Below are 22,242 nucleotides of genomic sequence, written 5' to 3'. Positions count from 1 at the left end.
GTTGAATAAGTGTAGTTGAGTAAAAAATAGCATTTTTGACACTGGACTGTAGAAAGTTATGGATGAAAAAGTAGCATATTGTGAAATACCCGAGCAAAGTACAAGAACGTCAAACATTTCATTAAACACAGTACTTTAACACCACTGTACTTAATAAACACAAAGTAAAAAGCATAAAATATGCACAAAATATGTGACAGTTTAAGACCTACCTGTAATGTATTTTACATGGCATTGGCAGACCATTTATTAAAACAAAATTAAACATATTTGTAACTCAATGTATTAAACATAAGTCCAACTTCTCATGATGTGATTTTTAATACATACTAATACAATGTAATCCCACCCTTGTTAGAAAGTATAAAGTATGGATGAATTGAACAAAGAAAAAATAACAGAGCTACATCTGTTGACCTGGACACTGTTCACTGACATTATATCCCCAGAGACGGCTGTCACAGTCTGCTTTCCACCTGTTCTTAATTAGTCATTTCCCTGTTAGTCTGTCAATTCAGTATATTAAATATTTAAAAATGGATTTGGGGTAAATTTGCTGGACAGATAGGCCCGAGGACAAGGTCCCCTTTATTATTTTTCAATGGTGATCTGGATCTGACATTTTGACCGTTAAGACAATTTGAATTTCTTTAGCCACCACTCTATAACAGAAAGATACAGAAACCTCATTCAGAATCTTTTGGGAAATACATGCGGCTTTGAAAAACATATTCAACTTTAACCCCAAGTGACAGAAGGTTGTTCAGTGATGGTTTACGCTGAATGTACCCCATGACTAGGTCTGCACGCCCAGGCTACTTTTAGATAATTAGGTACACTTAAACGTAGGGAACCATGAGTCCTGGCAACGCTGATTAATGAGTGTAGTTTAGAGGAACCTCATCAACTTTGTCACACCGGTTCCTGCCATCTGTAATAAAAATGTGCGTCTCTGAGCTCATGTCTCGGGAGTGAAGGTTATAAATATCTGTACAACCCGAGTAATATGATGCCAGCAGAGAAAGGGTCGTCACTCAGTTTTGTCCGATGGTGATTTCATGAATGGGACTGGGCGATACTTTGAACCCAGTGACAGGGATTGCCGGGTGAGGCCACCTCTCTAGAAAAAGAAAGTTCTTGGACATCATGTGGTGTGGGGTATATTTATTTTCTCAAGTCATTGACAGTACAAAATAGACCTCCATGTAACAAAATAGCCACAGTTAAAGTGAAAACAACAACGCTATCCATAGCAACAAGCTGAGAAACACTGTGCAACATAGAAGCTTGTGAAATTAGGTTAAAGGTAATATTCATAAAATAAGCTCAGAGATAATGATAAATTATGTTCTGAATCATACAAAATGTCATATGTATCATTGCTGTTACCATTGTACCATTGAATTTAATTTGTATTTTTCATTTAAAAATACATTGACAACGTTTGCAGTCCAGTGGCATCTTTCTTACTAAGTGTAGGCCTATGTTCATATGCAGAAATAACATTGGTCAGGCATCACATACAGTATCAAGGCTCATTTTAATTACAAATGTTTCAGACAAATACATTTCTGAACCGAGTCATGTTACTCTTTGTGGCAACTAAGGTCCAATTCAATCTAAATGCATGCAATTACTACACCACCTGTGGACAAAGAGGTACTTCAAAATTATTTGCAATGCTAAAAGTTCTTCTGAGAAACCTCACCATAAATAAACATTTACGCGGCATATAATTTGGCTATCAAATATACATTGCTCTTCCAAAATAGAATAAACTTTCTACAAAGCTAGTACAAATGGATTTAAGAAATATTTATCCCATAGTACTGTATGTCACATCTATTTACATGAATACAAAGTGACGGCTTCAACATAACCAACATAAATTAGATATTGTGCTTTTACATAGTTCTTAGCATGCTCTTTTTCAGTTCTAAAATATTTTCACAAAAAAAAAAAAATCACAAACGTAAACAATAATCAGAGATCTCCCACATATACATATATTTTTGTTGTTGTAATGGATGCTTTAACAAACTACATTTTTCTCACACCTTCCTATTTACATATTTCGGAACCATATCCATTTCCTAAACGACTAACTAACCCTGTTCTTTTACTTCAGCTGCAAAGGAGTTTAATCCAGGTGGGACTGGATGTACATCCACCAGCCTGGGATCACCATAAATCTAAATAATGATGTAATTATAAAAAAAATCCTGCTGGAGGGTGGAAAAAAAGCTTATTTCAAAGTCCAAATCTTAAACATATTAATGTAGCTCGATCACACTAGGATTTGCTCCCAAAAGAACAATATTGTCACTAGTGCATAACAAAACAACACATTGTAAGTGTCGCAATGCAGCAGTGTAAAGTGCTTGTAAGTGACTTGTCTGGCATCTTGGTTAACTGATAATTAAAGGGGGAAGATGGGAGTTTTCTAATTTCAGAGTCACTCACACAAGACAAGTGTGACAAGTGACAGAGCCTGGAGCGAAACACATGACTGAAAAACACCAGGAAGAAAGCCTGGCACCTGGACGTCGGGTAAAACGTCATCCATGCAAACTGAGCTTGGTTTGACAGGTGTTGAGTTAGCAGGACCTGTTAACCTTGTTATGTCTTATTTCATTTTTTAATTTGAGCAAATCAGTCGGTTGTGACAGATTGACATTATCTAGTAATCCAGTTTTGCTGTGTGTAGCATTATTGCATTTAGTACTTTGGGTTGGGGAATAATTGATAGCCTAGTCAACTCATCAACCACAACTCATTAACTGCTCTTTCTGTAGGCTATACTGTTTTAAGGGCATATGTACATTTCAGGGGTTTCAGTGCAGTAAAGGTCCCGACTCCGTCTTCATCTGTATTATCAGAGACAACAATGAACAATATCTAAAACAAACAAACAAATAAATAAATAAGGGTTAAATAAATTGAAAACCATTTGGTGCACATTTATAAGCACAAATCTTCAGTTTATCACATTGTTAGCTAAAAGAGAAAAATGGACATTCACAGACACAGAGGAGGAAAGACACAGCACTAGCATACATTTAGTGGAGTAAGATCAGTCCTCATGTGGGGGGGCTCTCTGAGGGCAGACTCATCATCACAGCCGTCTGCCATCTCCAATGAGCCTGATCACACTATTCCCAGTTTGTCTTTAGTACCTCCTCATAAGAGACTAAATCTTCCATACGACTTCTACTATGCAATATGTCAGCTCTATCACATTTAGCGAATTCCAGTTTCAGTCTATAGATATGGAGGGAGACATCAAGGGGCCGGTCTGAAGCAGGACATCAGTCACCTCCGTCCATCTATCCAATCAGCATCGGACCACAGCTCTCAACAAGCTAGTCATCATTAACAGCACTGCTGTGGCTGCAGTGATAGTCAAAATGGAGTTCCAACCTACCTCACTCCCCTGAGGGATGAAAACAGGAAAAGAGGTGTGTTAGGGGTCAGCAGAGCCCGTCCGTCAGACACAGACAAACTGATTGGGACCTTTTGAAGAAGTCATTTGACATTTTAGGGAAATTTGCTTATTCACTTTCTAACAGAGATTGAGGTAAGGAGATTTTCATCTTTATGCCTGTACATTAGGCTGGGTATGGAGTTGGAGCCAGGAAGCGACTTACTTAGCTTAGCATAAAACCCTAAAGCTAGGGGAAAACAATTAGCCTGGCTCAGTCCAAAATTACACAAACAGTATAAAAACTATTAGTGTTAATGCTGTCCACGCTCGTTGTGGTGATGACGACGAAGACTCAGAGAAGATACAGAGCTTAGCTAACAGTTAGCTACTGTAGTTGCAGCTCATATCTCCCTGAAGACCACAATTTACAGGACCTTTTGTGTACATGTTTAACAAACTGAATAGAATGGGTTAATTACTGAGCTTCCGATCTGCTCGTAGGAGTATTTCAGAGTTTTGTCCAGAACCAGATGAGCCGTTTACCCAATTTTCCAGTCTTTATGCTAAGCTAAGCTAACTCTCTCCTTGCCATGGCTATGTATTTAACGCACAGACATTAAAGTGGTTGCAATTTTTCTCATCAGGCAAGAAAGCCAATAAGCGTATTTCCCAAAATGTTGAACTATTCCTATAAATTACTCATTCAGTGCAATTCAAATAAATATTGTGTTATAATTTGCCAAACTGCCCACCCGCCCCAAGTCTATCTTTGTTAAATGCTTAAATATCAATATCAACATCTTTCACAGGGCAAATGTTGGCATTTCTTCAGTTTAGACCCCTCCCAAAAAAAACACATCTCTAAATAAATCTTGTGAAATTATTTAAATTAATAAGGTTCAGTTCAACCAAATAACACGTGCAGCCATGCAGATATTTCTTTTCAATTTTAAATCAGATGGGATAAACCCCTTCAGTTATACCAACTTGTTTTCGATTGCTATTTCAACAGCTTTGGTACTGTAAGTGACCACTTATGTTATTTGTGTGAACAGACTCTTCCATCTGTGTAAGGACCGTACGTATTAGAGATAAGCTCCTCCCATACCTTGCCCTCTGGGACGCCATCTCCGACAACCAGCACCAGACCACAGCCACTATTACAATCATTCCTATGAAGGGGATGGAGAGAATAGGGCGCTCAGATGGATGGATGACTCTCTGAGGAGAAAAATAAAAACAAAACACAAAGACCATGGAAATGAAGGGGATGAATGAATGAATGAATGAATGGGTGGATTGATTGATTGAAGTATCCAAATAATAGAAAAAACACACAATAAAAAACACACAAATAATAAAAAATGGACGTGACAACAGCACAAATGGAAGGCTACTACAGATCATTACATTTAATTGTAAATTAAAAGTCTGACATGGTCTATGGCTGTGGTATAAAGGGGGGAAAGGGTTGTGATGGAGTGATTTGCATTTGCCGTTGAACAAACGATGCATAACTTCATGGTGACATACACATCAACTCAATGTGAGTATGTGTGAGCGGTGACGTGTGGCATTTATTGGCTGCGTGTGATGCCATGGCGACAGGAAAAGAAAGACATACAGTGAGAATGTTGTGACGAGTATATGATGATAGTTTTGCCTCTTTATCCTCAAATGTTTTTGATTAATTTGTTATTATACAGACTGAGGGGTCATGGACATTCAGAGAACAAGGACAGCGTCATAGACAGGCACGGGTAGACAGTTTGACACAACGCAGAGACACATCACCACAGCTGTTGTAGACAAAACACATAGTTTTAGCCTTTGTTTGTTTACAGCTTTGTAAAATGTAAGGGACCGTATTAGTGTTCACGCACATGCACTTCTTAACATTGCTTCCAACCAATTTTCAAAACATAGCATTTTTTCTTTTTCCGTTTGTTTTTACATATGCTTTTTGGGTGCATATTTCCTTTCCTCACCGTAGCCATTGGTATTCATTTCAAACTGTATGAATGAACACTTGAAAAAAATCTAGTGTTTTTGTGTTGCAATGCAGTCGAAGCCACGGATTATTGTCCTTGTGTTTGTGCGACGAGTAAGACACTGTGCTGCATTCATAAACTGTCTGGTCAAAAAAGTGAGGACATGTAGGCAAATTGTAGCTTTCTGCACAAAGAAAATTGCTGTTCCGCTAAGGGTTTAGAAATGTGGAGTTTTCTTTAGCCTTTGAAAACACTAATCCTGCTGGATTTTTCAAAGCTATTTTAGCTTTCACACTACAATTATGCAACAGTAGTGTAACTAGGACAAAACTTAACCAAGGAAAGCTGTTAATTGATTCAGTTACCTATTTCAGACACAATTTATTTTACTGCAAGTTGACTTAATACATACTCCTTATTAAATTGAATAGAATAATATTGAACGATATCTAATCCAGCATAGGATTCAAAGATAAAAATAGGTATACTTTACTTGAAGACTGAATGCCTTCTTGCAGTTGTGTGCTTTTTGTCCAACAACGGTATTAAAGCATTTCAGTCACAGAGAAGTTAGGAACACAGACACAGTGGGAGAGGGGGAAAGGTTCCCCAGCCCAAAGCACACAGTAAATACTGATATGGGCTGACAGGCCAGGTCAGTTCATATCAAAACACATATTGCTACAGTATGAAACACATACACAAGTGGGTTTAAACAGACACAGGATACAGCAGGTGTGACGTGAGGTGTGTTAGCAGTGCGGATGCAAAGAAGAATAAAAGCCTTTTATTTCCAATTAATCAAGCAGAAATCATGGCTGGAAATGTTTCTCATGTTCTAAATATTCTTATCATCAATCACTTAAAGGGATAGTTCAGTATTTTTTTAAGTGGGGTTGTATGGGGTACGTAGGCATAGTAAGTGTGTTCTTCACTGTTCTTCACATAAATGCTAACCTAAAACCTAAATATCCTTTCAATTGTACGCTAAACTGAGATTTTTTCATGAGCTTTAGTTTGCTGCCAGATAGCCATTTATTTTTGTATCACAAAGCACAATCGGCTGCTCGACTCAAAGCTACTGCGGATTATTCAAGAGACACAAGAAAACAAAAATAAACGGCTGTCTGGTGGCAAACTAAAGCTGTGGAAAAAATCTCAGTTTGGCATACAATTGAAGTGATATTTAGGTTTTAAGTTAGCATTCATAAATGTGGAGAAAAAACTTTTTTCTTCTGGCCCCCTCTTCAACAGTACAATGCTGACTTCTGCTACAGTGACATCTCCCCCAAACTCCTTAAAATTACTGCACTGACCGCAAATTCCATAAGGTATAAAACGTACTATGTTTAAGAACCCCATACAACCCCACTTCAAAAATACTGAACTACCCCTTTAAAGTTGTTTCTAAGTCTCTATTTGAATCTGTGTCCCTACAACTTCTGCTAGCAGCTGTATGCTACTAGGTTATTCAGGTCCGCCCCTCACCTGAGCCCCCCCTGACAGCTTCTCCAGCTCTGCCTTGCACTGCTGCAGCTCCTCCTCCATCTGGGCTCTCTCCCTCTGGCTGCTGTCGTACAGCACCTGCAGCTCCTGCAGCTCTACCTTCAGCCCGTCGCACTGGAGAGAGAGACACAGAGGTCAAATTATCACTCTCTTCCTTCCAATAGATTTAGACTCTCTCCGACGGGCGCTTATTGAAACCAATTTCAGCGCGTTTGATTGAAACGATCGTGCCTCGGATCAAAACAAGATTTTTTCTGATTGAACCAAATGCGTTCATGTATTATTCATAACCTTCTACTCGACTCATATTGGTGAGACACTAAGGCAGCGTACCTCTCTCTGAACCTGCGAGGCTTTCTCCTCTGCCTCTTTGAGCTGGTCCCTCAGGGAGAAGATCTCCCCAACGCCTCCGTTCCAGGCGGTTGGTGTCACAGGCTTCCCATCAAAGGAGATATTCTTCTGGATTGAGGCGTCCACGCGGCGGCAGTTCTCCGACTGCGCCATGGTCATGTAGCTCTCTGTCATGACCTCATCGGGCCCAGTCTCCATGTGCTTGCCCTCTGTGCCCTCCTCCACTGCGTCTTCCTCTTTCAGTGACAGGTAGACACTGGAGCTGGATGAACAAAGAGTAATGGTGTTGTTGAGAATATGTTACACACTTTCAATTTCAGCTGAAATATTTGAAATTCCCCAAATGGTTCTCCAAATGGGCTAACGGGATATAGGATCAAAGGCTGCACACGGTTGCTATGCTTTCATCTCATTATGGCGTGTGCACAAAGTCTGATAACTGAAACTGAATGACTTTTTTCTCTTTACATGTGTTCCTGTTGCAGACGTGCCAGCACATGAATCTAACCAGCCATGTAATGGAGTAATTTATTTTTATTATGAGTTAATAGCTAAGTCTATAAAATGTAAGATTCCAATTCCTCGTTTGCTTGTTTTGTCAGACCAGCAGTCCGTAACGGAATTTTTCTAATTAAATTCAGAAAGAAAAAGAGAGGAAAATTTAGCAAATCCTCACATATGAAAAATTGTAACTGGAGATTGTTCCATGATAATTCTCACTTGATCGATCTTTCTTTTTTTTTTTTGTGATTTTAATTCAAAAAACTATCCCAACACAAGGTCCAGCAAGCAGCTGTTCTGGTCATTATGCTTAACCTGTTACTTCTGGACTCTGAAAGGCATTAGTCTAAGAGAAGCCAAATCATTGTGCTTGATTTTATGACCATTCATTAGTGGATTGTTTTATCCCTGTTTTGTATCTCTTCTTCTCTGTCTTTTTTATGTCCATTCTTCCCTTTTCTTCCTCCTGTTAAGCAGTTTGTACAGTGCTATTAATACAGTTTTGCTTTTGCCATGGAGGATGCATCACAAGATCTTGCTCAGCAGATGGAGTAGGCCCATACTGTACGTATATCTCCATCTGCTGAGGAAGATACGTATGTGTGAGAAGTTTTAAGAACAGCTAGTAGCTACTCAACACATCTTAGAGGAAGAGATTGCTTTCAATGTCGAGAAATTAACTTTTAATCTCGAAATTGTTAAAATAATTTTCCGTCAATCTACTAATCAATTTGAAGCAAATAGTATAATCTTCTCTTGATGATATTACAGTTTTCTGGCGTGATTTAATAACAGGTGGCCGGTCTTTTTTTACAAACGAGGCATGACGTGGACGTCTGTGACGAGGGGGGTAGTATTCCAGAGGGTGCCCCCCCCCCCATCTGATCTGTTTTGATGAGTGAGCAGAGAGTCATTGACCTCTCACCATGTCCTCTGTCTCTGCAGCAGCTGCAGCCTCTCGCTCAGCCGTCTGTTGTCTTCCTTCAGGGTCTGACACTCTTCCTTCAGCACACGGCACTCTTCCTTCAGCAGGTCCACGTCACCTGACAGGACAAGGAAAAGAGTTAGAGTAAGACCATGCAGCTCAATGGAGGAGCTCAGCTTTAATATATGACTGATTCTTGAGCCTTTAACATCAGTACAACATGCATAGAGGTATAGTTTTAAAGGAATTATGGACATCGGCTTTCTTGCAGGGAGTAAGATGAGAAGCTTGATACCGCTCTCATATCTGTTAAATATTGAGCTACAGCCAGCAGCCAGTTAGCTTAGCTTTGCAAATAGACAGGGTGAAACAACTAGTCTGGCTCAATAACATATATACTAAAAGTACCTTTAAACTTTTTTTTTTTTCATTTTATATCTCATTTATTTAATCGATATAAATACCAAGGTGTAAAAACGGCAACTTGGCATTTCAAAACGTAATTAAGTGTAAAAACACCTCCCCCCTAAAACTCAAATAATTAACTGTTCCTTTAAAATAAAGGTCAGTCGGACTGCATAACGCATAAAATAAAATAAAAATTGATATCTTAATTAAAAAGCAAAACAGTGAACTAATATGAACTCCCCTCCCTCAGTCCCAGCCCTGGCTCAGCTGCAGAGAGCCCAGCAATGACATAATGTGTGTGTCCCTTCCCCTCATGACTTCATGTCTCTGGTATCCTAAATGCACACACACATCTGCACACAAACACACACAAATACACCACTCCCCTTGCAGCACTCAGCAAGCACATTTGTAATATTTATTAAACCCCACAAATGATTTATGTGCTTGACTGCGGACTGTTAACATGATGTGAGAGTGGAATAAGAACATCATGCTTTGTTTTCATAATACCAGATCATGTGCTATTTGTGCTAGTGGTAAGCTAAAAAAAATGCCTTTGTACAAGCATACACGGTAGGTCTTTGGCGCTTTTTAGTGTGTCCTTCTTACTTGTGGCTGTTTACACAATGTGTGAAGTTGAAGTTTAATATCAGGCTTATTTTAATAATCACTTTGATGTACTGTAGGTAAAATGATAACGTAGGGGAGGAGTGCATACTCAGACCGCCTCCAGTCTCTGCCTTCCATCTTACTTCTCTGACAGTTTATTTACTCATTGATGAAATTTTTATTTTAACCTATTTATGCCCTTTTTAATGCTGCTAGTTGGAGTGGGGCTGCAGAAAAAAATTGTGTTGTGTTTTATGTGCAATGACAATCTATCCGACTATCTATCATCCGTCCATCCATCCATCCATCCATCCATCCATCTATCCATCTATCCCTCTATCCGAATATATATCTATCTATCCATCCATCCATCTCCACCTGTCCCCCCTTCGTCCCCCCTCACCCTCACCCTCTCTCCTCTCGGCGTCCCTGCGCTGGCTCTTCATGCTGATCTCGGCGCGTAGCGTGGTGATCTCCAGCTCGTAGTCCTGGCTCTCCTGGCTGAGGCGTGTCAGCTCTGCGCGGCGTCGACACAGCTCCTCCTGCAGCGAGGCGATGTCGTTCTCCCGCTCGGCCGCCGCCTCCTCCGCCGACGTCTGGAGCAGCAGCACCTCCTCCTGGGCCGCACGCAGCTCCTCCTGGGCCTCCAGCAGCTCACTCTCCTTCTCCTCCTCCAGGCTGTCCATCTCCTCCTGCACCGAGCGGAGCTGGGCTGTGGGGCAGACGAGAGGGAGGTAGAGACGGTTCTTATTTGTAATAATAACTTTATTGGGGCGCTCCAGTCAGTGGCCTAGTGGGTAGAGCAGCGTATACCATATATAGGCTCAGTCCTAGACGCAGTGGTCGTGGGTTCGAATCCGACCCGTGGACCTTTACTGCATGTCATCCCCCCTTCTCTCTCTCCCCATTTCCATTCTGTCACTATCTACTTCAAATACAGGTTAAAACGATGAAAATATATCTATGATAAAAAAAATTACTTTATTTATATAGCACCTTTCAAAACAAAGTCATAATGTGCTTTCTGTAATCTATGGGGGGATATGTGGTTGGTACTGCTTTGCCAGTATGGGTGTATATGATCTCACCTGAGGTTTTGCAACAGTGTGCCTGAATTTGTTTGTGTGTGTGTGTGTGTGTGTGTGTGTGTGTGTGTGTGTGTGTGTGTGTGTGTGTGTGTGTGTGTGTGTGTGTGTGTGTGTGTGTGTGTGTGTGTGTGTGTGCGTGCGTGTGCGTTTGCGTGTGTGTGGGGGGTGGGAGGGGGGGGTGTGTGTGTGAGGGTACTGTTCGAAAGAGGAGCTGATGTAACTCATGGTAACTTGCTTTTTTAAGGGTCACATTCTGATTAGTTTAGTGTTTTCAGGAAAGGAACATCTTCTCCACCTTTCATTAAAAATGAAAACGGCAATAAAACCAGCAGTTAAACAGTTTAGACATATATTTTGCACAAATGCAGATGCGTAGTCAGTAGTGACATAGTTTGGCATTCCCTCAGCTGACTGAAAAAAAACTTCCTCCACTACTTAAAATACAAACATTTTCCTTTTTTTTATTTTTTCCTTTTATATCTTTTGTCATTTTCTGCTTATTCATTGCTGTCCCTGTAATCAGAGTCATTACCCTTGGTTTTCAGGATGACTTTGGGTGACTTTGAGGTTCAATTTGTTCACCCTACATGATTGAGCACATATCTCATTCAGGCTTTTTGAAGAATAATTGTAATTTGCTTGTATAGCTGCTTAAATATTTTTTTAAATGGTCACAGAAAGACAATACACCCAAATCAATAAGGCACATGATTGTAAGCAATCAACATAGTGTAGTCAATAACATCCCACTATTTCTGACACTGTTCAATAGAGCTAATTGGGAAAAGGGAAATCCATACAGTGACAAACTAGCTGGAGGTTCTGTTGACAAATCTGCACTAACTATTTACTAATAAAGGGTTATATAATATGAATAAAATATTCACTGTTATTGTCTGGGTTTATTTGAATAACAAAATAGTGTTTGATTAAGTTGATACCTTGTAGATTCTGGATCTGGCGTGTGAAGGCTTCGGCCTGGTGGGCAGTGGCCAGACGCTCATCATCCAAAAAACCTAGAGGAGAGGAGAGGAGAGGAGAGGAGAGGAGAGGAGAGGAGAGGAGAGGAGAGGACAGTGTGAAGGGAGATAAGAGGAAATGTCACTTCAGCAGGGCCAATAGAAAGATGACAACTTGATAAGCTGTTCAACCTTGAGGCATGCCCGAATGACACAAGCACTGTTGTGTGTCTGTCTCTGTCAGGTTTGCTCTTCCCAAATCTAATAAAAAAGTACAGCGGAACAAAATAAAGAAGATTATCTTTGGCTGCTATTTTCACAGCTCTTGGTTTGCTGATATGTCTTTCATTTGTTTCCTGTTGTTCCCTGTTAGTGTTAGTATGTCAGGCCTGGTAAACTTCAGGTAGATTCACTAGTGGTTTTAATACAACAACAACAGCCAGTGGATTACAGTTTTTCTCAGTCGCTTTGGTGCTTTTCTCACATCACTATTAACATTTGCATAGCAGTTAGTGCATTTGTCAAAACAATTAGTGCAAACTGCAAAACCTAGTGGATAACCTGCAAAAGTACGTCACTTGCTCAAAATGGATAGTCTATTCCTCAAAAGCAAGTATTCATGTCAATGAAACTGCCAGTGTCATCAAAATGAGAAATGAGGTCTTGACACCATCGTTTATGAACAAGATAGTCAAATGGCTTTGTCATGTTTTCATTATGACAGTTTACTCTCTCAGTGTTTTCCAATGCAAAAAAAAGGTCAGAACTCAGTGACACTACCTGAAAATGCTCAAGACAGCACTATACACTACTTGTACAGCCATTTGAAAACTACAGTAAAGTTACACATTGCTGTAGTTAGGGGAGTAAGTGAGTACAAGACACTGAATACGTATGTTTCACATTTTTACTGTATATGCTCTTTGCAATTCTACAGCATTGTGCAAAAGAAAAATACACTTCACTCACTTATTTAGAACAAACATAAAAAAACACCCTTTTGGTAGAGCTGTGCACATTTGTGCACAGCTCTGAAATATTCGTTATATAACGTTCCTGTCTGTCTGGCCACATATTTTCATCTACATCACAACAGATATTATCTCTTGCAATGCAGCGAGGAAAGTATCAAAGAAAAGGCATAAGATTAGCTTGACAGAATTTGATAACTAGTTCATCAATTTTGTATGTAATGACTCAAGCAATGAAATGAAGACTATTAGTTTTATTGGGAACGACTATTCAGCATCCATAAGTATAGTTCATTTTGACTGACATGACATAAGCAAATGACAATGTTATAAAACAGCAGATAATTGTATGAAAGCAACTGATACATGTCCAAAAGCATTTGCAATTTGTTCAGAGGAAGGATAAATTGCTACTATGATGTGCTCAAATGACTAAATGTTGCGGAGGTTGAACTAATAGTTATGAGAACATTCATTCTGATCTGAGAAAAGCACCAAAGCAACTGAGAAAAACTGTAAATTGGGAGGTTAGTATGCATAATCTTAAAGGATCAATTCGCCCCAATTACAAAAACAAACATATTTCCTTACTTGCTCCAAGTGGTAGCCTATCAATCCGGCAAGATATTTTTCAAATATGGCTCTAGGAATGGCAGTGTTGGTCGATTGGTAGATAGATAGATAGATAGATAGATAGATAGATAGATAGATAGATAGATAGATAGATAGATAGATAGATAGATAGATAGATAGATAGATAGATAGATAGATAGATAGATAGATAGATAGATAGATAGATAGATAGATAGATAGATAGATAGATAGATAGATAGATAGATAGATAGATAGATAGATAGATAGATAGATAGATAGATAGATAGATAGATAGATAGATAGATAGATAGATAGATAGATAGATAGATAGATAGATAGATAGATAGATAGATAGATAGATAGATAGATAGATAGATAGATGCTGCATTTAGCCTAAGTACAGCCTCATACAGCTGCTAAAGCTAAGGCAGCATTGCCATAGTTTATTTTTCTTGTTTAAACAACATTGATACTCTCAATGTTTACCTTACTTCCTTCTCTCACCATATACTCTCTCAGGACAGCCACCACATCAATAACCCCCTCCTGCTACCCCCCCCCCCCCTGCTTCACCCCTAACCCCAACAGCTGCCAGCCCCCTGAACAGCTGACTGTCCTCAGTGGGAGTTGACCAATAGTGAATTCTGGTTGTGGTCTGCTAGGACACCCGGTCTGGAAGCTTCCCCCAGCGGGTGCGCAGTTGTCCGAGGAATGCCTCTACCGCTGCCAGACAAACAACTGAGCTCAACCCGCCATGTTTTTTGGTATGACACACAGTTCTATGCACACAAATAAACACACACACACACACACACACTGAGCTCACTGTAGCACATTACCCAAGGCCTTAGTCACTCCTAGTGTCCCTGAACGCTAAGCTCATCATTCCTAAGGTATGATGTGATGCTCCGTTTAACGGCAATGAGAAACTGACTGTCAGTGACCGCATATAAACATGTACGCTGCTAGGTGTTCATCCTGATTGTGATGAACGGGAGATGTTCCCGGGCGGAGAGATAAGCTGTACAGGTAGAGGACAGGGGTTTTTTTTTTCTGTGGTTTTGAGTAAAGAATTGAGGAAACTAACTCTATATCATTGAGATGCTAAAAGTGTTATGTTATTTTACTGTAATAAGAGCTTAGGTTGAATTATCCCAAAAAGTGTACAACATAAATAAGGTTGATACGAATAGAGGGAAGAATCCCTGATGACAGAATGGTTTAAAGTGTCAGTATTGGTGTTTTTTTGTTTGTTTTATAGTTACCTTGAGATTTAGAGACAACTTTATTTGATGGCGATGATGATGCAAGAAGTAAATAATTCAAGGCAGCCTTTGGAAAAAAAAAGTCAATCAATACTACACAGTTGAAGGGCAGGGTCTGACCTTGCAGCTCGTGGAAACTCTCCTGGTGTTTGTTGGAGGTCTCTCTGGCGTCGTCCAGCTCCAGCAGCAGTTGAAGCACCTGGGCCCTCAGCTCCTCCAGCTCCTCTTCCTCCGTTAGTGGCTCCTGCTCCTCCTCTTCCTCTCTCAGTCTCTTCTCCTCCCCCTCTCCTTCCTCCTCCTCCCTCAACCTCTTCTCCTGGTCCATCTCCTCCTTCTCATTGTTCTCCTCCAGGACGCCTCTCTCCTTGGCGGTCATCTCGTTGTCCATGGCGGTGGGGCTGCTGCACTCTGCTTTCAAATCGCACGGGTCATCTGACGGAAAGATCAAATCAAAATCAAATATTTTTTTTTAAATTTATACAGCACCAATATCACAAATAATGCCATTTGCCTTCGTGGGCTTCACAGTCCGTAACACAATATGACAACCTTTGATATTAGACCCTAAGCTCGACTGAGGAAAACTCCCCAGCAAAAAAAAAATGGGATGCCTGATAGAGGAAGAGAAGGGAGACAGAGATAGATATGTACAGGTGACAAACCCTATCTTCAGCAAGGCTTTAAATGCAGCATAGGATGCATATTCTATTGAGTCAACAGCACCATCTTGTGATTGAAGCAGCACAGACTCCCCTCGTAGACCAACCTATATTCCGCTCACGTACTTTAATTTTCCCCACTTGTTCAAATATACAAAAGCACTGACAACCCTCTGATGAGATTAGAGCTGTGGTTTGGATAGAAAGGAAACAAGAAATCACTTCAATTGGGGGAAGAATGTATCGGATTGTATTGTATGCCAAAAAAAGAAGAAGAAGCTGTTTGATGTGTCAAAGTTTTGACACTATGCTTTGGTAAAGTGAGAGCTGTTCCACCCATGACGAGTGTTGATAACAACTGATTGCAATTTTAAGACCCATACTTTGTTTATTGATTCCTCTATCTGCATGGTGAATTTACATTTCTGACCAGAAGGGGGAGCGAGTTAGCTGACACAATGCGGAGAGAGAGAGAGAAAGAAGGGGTGGAGGTGGGCCTGTTTGCTGAAGCTATTACTATGACTCACTGTTCAGCAATGCACCTCAAACGTCCACAATAACACAAGCTCGCACTCATAGTAAGAGTAAGAGATGTGACGAACACACGTCCCTCTCCTGTCACATGACGCGGTTTTCGGCCTGTTTTTTGGGGGTTGGTTCCCAACCCTGACAGAATTAATCCTTTTGGGAGCTGTTGTCAAGGTGGGCCTGAGTAGCCCAATGAGACGTTGTATACAATGTAGGGCTGTACTAAATAAACTTGATTTGACATGGTAACAGCTGTCGCTTGCCAGAACTGCAAAGACAAATGCAGGGCAGGTCAGCAACTTAAAAGGGAGGGCGTCATTTACAGCGCAACAACAAGACCGTAAATTCACAGCTGACTGGAAAGAAAAGTCCTTTCCCATTAGTCAGATGAGATTTGCTATGAGGCCGGAGCTAAATGGGGATTATATTATTCACAGGGATGGGCTTGTTCTCAGATCCAGTTGGGGACGGTAAAAGATCACTTAAGTCTCCCACACACTGGTCTGCTTTCATCTCTCTCTTATTTCTCAATAACGTGCCCTCCGGGGTCAAGTCTGTTTTAGGAATAAATTGATGCGTAGCGTCGCACATTCATGTTGGAGTGGATCTCAAGAGAGCCTCCAAATTGCTTTGTTTGTTCACAGAAAAGCAGCCGTGAGGCTGTGGGAGCAGAGGGGAATGGCACTTTCTTGCTGAGAGAAAGAAGAGGTGCAGCAGGGCGACGGAGAAAAGCATTAACTAAAGATCTATCTAATTAAGAGTGATGCTCACCACCAGTGTAATCTTGGCTCAGGGGATACGCTTTCTTCTGGTAATTATTTTTGTGCCCTGTTCCCCCCTCGCTAGATGTAACTATTTCCATCACAGCCGAGCTCATGCGGCTATAGGCCTACTCCTTATCTTATCTGTGCGACATTACTAGCGGGCCGAGTCCTTATTCCTTCCTGTCCCCATAATAACATTAATTTAAACAATGCAAAAACCCCTGAGAGGCAAAGCGAGCAAGTTCCATGAGCACTGGGCTATTTTGCCATTAAACTTTGATGCTGCTATAATGAGTTGGTCATAAAGAGTAGAGCTGTGTGTGTGAGCTGTGTGGTTGCGGGCAGAGAGACGGAGCTGCTTGTATAGCCAGGGGCAGCTAAAGGCCATCAAGGGACGAAAAAAGGCTTCCCACTGAATATCATTCACATCCAAATCCTTTAGGGGGTGATAACTCGGAGCTTTGGCTGATTTGTGCTGTAGCCTACTTCTTTGGCTTCAGACTCTCTTCATAAAAGCACTACTGATTATTCAGAAACTGAATGTAATCAGATTACAGGGTGGACATACTTTAAGCACCGCTACTGGGCTCTTGAGAAATGTTTTGAGGACATCTGTTAATACTGTGTTGAGCAAGAATTTTTTTTTTCAAAAATTCCACAACTTGCATTGACGGATTTATTATGGTACCAGTTCCACTCAACATATTGCTGCATTAACGGCAGACAGCCAGGCCGTCTTTTCAATCAGGACAACACATCAGTGGAATGCTTTACCACAGCCAATTAGGGAGTTCCAATCATATCAGTCATTTAAGTTTAATGCCAAAAAAATGGCTAGTCAACACCAAAAGATGCCAAGAACGATCCATGTCATCTAGATATATAAAACAGGCAAATTAATATGTTTCTAAGGCTGTAATGTTCTGTATTTTCATGTTGCTTTCGCCTTAGGATACCTATTAACGGCCGGCGAAGGCTTACTCGTAAACAAGTACACTGTCTCTTTTTCTAAATAAAGAATTCAAATTCCACCACCCCCCTCACTATCTTCCCAGTGTCCCCATAAGTGTGCCTGCAGTGCTTAGCATTCCCCAAGAGCCAGTCGATCAAGTCACTCCTCAAAGACGCGTTATCACTCCACCTTGTGAGCGAATGTCAAACGCCTTGTGCGGCAGAATCGGCTGCAGTGACACCACCTGTGATCATTCCATACTGCATACTTGGCACGGTGCTGCTCTTTAGTCACGCAGGGATCACATTAGACATGGAGCGCAGCATGCATACGAGAGCAGGGACGGCCAGGAGAGGCATCCCAGGAGCTCCAGGGAGAGGATGGCTTTATCTGGCCACAGCACATTCCTTCCTTAATCACATTGCAGCCAAACACATTGAGTATGTGTGTCAGTGCAAACACGGTGCCAGAGAGGAGACGACAGGCAGGCTGAGTGTCTTTGGTCTGCCTCTCGGAGAATTTTTTTTTTTTTTTGCCTGACATTACATTTAAACATTAATGTGGAAACACAAGCCCCTTTGTTTAGCTTTTTCCGTTCTTGTTTTCAGCGACGGAGGGTAAAATATTGATGAAATACGCATCTTGCAAAATTGAGGAGCAGAGTCAGGATTCTTTAGCAAACAAGAGGTGTGCTGGGAAAGGCATGGATGTGGGACATAGAGCTGATGTATCTGGCACCACAGTAAAGCCTTTTCCCCATAAAATAATCAGCATGATGCTGCAGCAGTTATAGTCGTGTATATTAAGCACGCAGCAAAATAAATGGAATTCAATTTTGCAGTGTGATGATAGCTCAGCGATACACTGAATAAGATAACGTCTGCGTAGGGAGTTGCCATTTTGCCTTGACACATTTTTTACCACATTTATCGTGAGATTTCATAATGCTTTATGTAATCACGTGTGCTCCGTTCTCTCCGTGTTACTGCTAGTTAAATAAATCATTTTACAGCATTGAGTGGATGGAACATCTGGAGTTCAATCAGCAGCTGATGTAAGGAATCACGGCTCACTGAAAAGGGAGCTGGAGGCTCTCATACAGGTGCAGTGTGATGGGCGCCTTGTGCTGAGCCAAGCTGACAGGTGCCGGTGGTTTCGGTGGTGGTGATGATGTGTTGTAGATAACTGAGCCTCAATGATTACACAAGTCTGTCGTGTTTAAGCTGTGTGTGTTAAACATCTGTATGTATAATGCCATGGATCTATGCGGCTGTGTAGGAGGCCATGCATAATGCACCCCCTCCCCCCCCCCCCCCACCCCCCTCCTTCTACCCCAGCTTCTGAAGCCAACCGAGTACTGATGCTGTAACTGTTCCCCCTGCACTGGCACACTTCCTCAGCAACACATCATACGGAGCTAGGAGGGTGGAGTGAAAAAAGGCCAAGAGACAGTGTGAGGGCAAAAGAGAGAAGGAGGGGAAGACAATAAGAGAGATGCAGTGAAGGAGAAGGAGTCATGATATGGCCTGAGGCCTGCACTGGAGCTGCTCCAGCAGGAGTCAGGTAAAGCTGTACACTAGTTCATCTCCATGGTGACCTCTGCACACCACACACAAAGTCGCCGTGGTAATAAAGCTGTGTTTTTGCCATCGTGATCGCAAATCAGTACCTTCTCCCACCTTAAAGAAAGGTTTTACTTCAATTAAATCACAGAGGAACGAGGGGATAACACATCTCACTGTGCAGCTGCAAAATTTGAAAAGGATAAATACCCAGAGGGAGAGAGAAGGCGCGCTAATGATAGGTTGACAATGCAGAGAATTTCTACAGGGGAGAAGGAAGTTAGAGCATGCTACGAGCAAAAGCCCCTTGAGATCCCAAACTCTATTCACTCAAAAGTTTAAAGATTTTTTTTCCTTATGCATTTTTGGAGAGAATAGAAGAAAAGAAAACATGTGTTATACTCATTTTTCTCAGTGACTTGTTTTAAAATAGAGCACTAAATGTGTGATGGGGGAAAATGGGGATTGGGTGGTGCAGATAGACAAGTCACACACTTAAGGGCTTCAGGGCTGGGAGAGAAAAGAGAGCTGGAATGCCTGAGGGGTTTGGAAAGGCATGCAACATTTGTTTTCATTTAGCCCCATGACGGGCCATGTTACAAAACTGGTGTTTGAGAATTTCACGTTGTTGTTTTTCTCAGAGGGATCTCCGCAGCACCCGGATCTACAAAGTTTGTCAGAGGTAGCAACTTTTTTCAGAGCTGAGGAAAATCATGTTAGCGCACCCCTTGGGAGGGATCGCCACTGGTGTGAATTACCCAACGCGATGGCAAAACACTGGAGAAGAGTGGAGAGAGAGCAGGAGAGGAGAAACGCTGTGTGGGCTGAGGCAGGTGCAAAGGTTTTTGTGTCTATGCATACGCGTACACGTGTTAGAGAGTGTGTGTGTGTGTGTGTGTGTGTGTGTGTGTGTGTGTGTGTGTGTGTGCGCGCGCGCGTGTGTGTGTGTGTTGGAGGGTGTGTGGGCGCTGAAGAGAGCCGAGGATTGCGACTGATAGAGGGGGATGAGATATTGAGTGGGAGAGCAGAGAGAAGGATGGAGAGAGAAACCCATACGAGTGGGATGCACAATATGGTGGCCGATGGTTGTAAGATACACTGACAGCTCGAGAGTCCCAAATCAGCCACTGACAGTGTTTTATTGATCCATGGGAGCATGTGTATTCTTGAGAGCATCTGTATGTATTCCCTGTTGGTAAAAGAGATTTTGAGAGGCATTGGTACCAGGTCAGTGTGGAATTGAGCACAAGAAACGCTGCGCAGATCAGATCACACACACTGATGTTTAACTAGAATTGACCTCATCCAGGAATCACATTTGATTCCCAAAGTATATGTCATTGCTTTTTTTCTTTTTAAAGCAGGAGTTGAATCCACTCAATTCACTTTTTTCCCTTTGCCGCTTGTCTCTCCTTATTACGGTCAATCAGTCAGGATTCACACTACATTAAGCCAGACACTTGCCAATCGCTAGATTTCCGGCCTTAAAAGCATGTGCCTCAGGCTGTGCTAGGAGGAAAATGGGTCCTTGGAGTGAAGACAACAGGAACAAGCTTGTTAGGGAGGAGGAATTTCTCCCGAGACAGCATCAATGTTTTGACGGTCGATAACACAGGCTCCGGCATAATAAATGTAATAAGGGAAACCACTCACTGACAAACAACATGGTTTAATAAGCCTACAGCTGACTTAGCACAAGGAGTGGGGCCTTAAGGAACAACAAACCGCCAACTGCATGTTGTTTGAAAGTTCAGTTATAGGACAGTAATGCACAGGAAGAGGAAGTCAGACTCTGGCAACCTGGCCGCTGGTCAAAGGGGCCGTTGACCTGTGGTCTCTCACTGAGTCCCTCCACACCAATAAACATCCTCTGAGCAGTGTCCCACACAGAGCTTCTCTCTCTCTCTCTCTCTCTCTCTCTCTCTCTCTCTCTCTCCTCTCTCTCTCTCTCTCTCTCTCTCTCTCTCTCTCTCTCTCTCTCTCTCTCTCTCTCTGCACACCCATTCAAAACATGCAGGAAAACATGTTCCTTGTTCTTCCTTGTTGGGACAGAAAACACACACACAAACACACTCACACACATTCTCCCCTCTTGAAGTGTTGCACACAGTTGCACAGCATTGTTTCTGCATGAGGTAAGAAAAACTGAATATGTCATACAGCAAAACTCAAGTTAACCAAACAAGCGTGTGTACCAGCAGCTGTTCAGTGCAGAAACTAAATGCAAAAGCGGCCACAACAACAATGCATCTGGTGAGCTAAAAAGAAACCAAGCATAAAGTATTAAAAGAAGTCAGAGCTGAACTAAAATAACACCCTAACACTGCAGCACACTCCACTATAAGCCTCAGAATAGCATATTATTATTCAACACGTCTTAACACAGACAGCCCAGACTAATGACTATAGTTCCTGCGTCTCTGTCAGTCAGCCATCCAACCATTACCTGGCAGCGTGGAGCGTCCATCAAATGTCTACAGATGCCATAGTTGACAGTGACGACCACTCAGTCAGCGAGGCTGTCAACTCGACCACAGCTGCTAATAAAGTAGGACTCGCAATAATCTGCCCATCTATCTCCTACCACCTCTCTCCACCTCTTTAGTTCAACTCCCCATCCCTCGCTTTGGGAGTAAATAATCCTTTTCTTATAGGGGGATAAACGTCAAACCTCTACCTTTGCGCCCTGCTCGCATCCGGTGCTAAAAATAGCATCCAACTGCACTGAATCGGAGATTGTTTTTAAACAGTCAGCGACACACACAAATGAAAACAATCAAGACAGCTGCACCGACCTGTAGAGTCCAACGCTTCCTCGATGAGTGGAGGTAAACGCAGTCCATCCATAGCCGCAGCACAGAGGGAGGGAGGGAGAGAGAGTGAGTGAGTGAGTGAGTGAGTGAGTGAGTGTGTGTGTGTGTGTGTGTGTGTGTGTGTGTGTGTGTGTGTGTGTGTGTGTGTGTGTGTGTGTGTGTGTGTGTGTGTGTGTGTGTGTGTGTGTGTGTGTGTGTGTGTGTGTGGGGGGGCGAGAGAGGGTCAGAGGCTCCACACGCCCACCTCAGCTGCCGAGAGAAACACACGGAAAGTATTCAGTGACTGAGCGCGCGCACACAAACAAGGGCTTTTGGGAGGAGGATCCGGGGAGCTGAAGGCTGCAGCTCCGGAGCGTGGGAGAAGAGGGG

The 22,242-nt window shown here is 41.9% G+C and overlaps 1 protein-coding gene across 2 annotated transcripts; it reads right to left on the bottom strand.

Moving 5' to 3' along the window:
• Positions 1-1,277: 1,277 nt before the first annotated feature.
• LOC307250891 (uncharacterized protein) lies at positions 1,278-22,185 on the bottom strand. Of its 2 annotated transcripts, none has more exons than XM_080028158.1 (9): positions 21,856-22,185; positions 14,716-15,027; positions 11,748-11,822; positions 10,128-10,430; positions 8,699-8,816; positions 7,255-7,534; positions 6,904-7,035; positions 4,533-4,645; positions 1,278-3,433 (listed from the first exon to the last, which is right to left on the bottom strand). In XM_080028158.1, exons 1-9 carry the CDS (start codon positions 21,905-21,907, stop codon positions 3,421-3,423), a joined length of 1,398 nt encoding a protein of 465 aa, XP_079884284.1. In that variant the 5' UTR covers positions 21,908-22,185; the 3' UTR covers positions 1,278-3,420. The 2 variants fall into 2 exon arrangements, with proteins under 2 accessions (XP_079884284.1, XP_079884285.1); XM_080028159.1 differs by lacking the exon at positions 21,856-22,185 and adding an exon at positions 21,507-21,587.
• Between the last annotated feature and the right edge of the window lie 57 nt (positions 22,186-22,242).

Source organism: Ammodytes marinus (genome assembly GCF_949987685.1).
Source record: "Ammodytes marinus genome assembly, chromosome: 5".
NCBI classification, from domain to species: Eukaryota; Metazoa; Chordata; class Actinopteri; order Uranoscopiformes; family Ammodytidae; genus Ammodytes; species Ammodytes marinus.
Note: the sequence above shows the minus strand (reverse complement) of the source record. Positions and strands in the feature narration are given on the sequence as shown.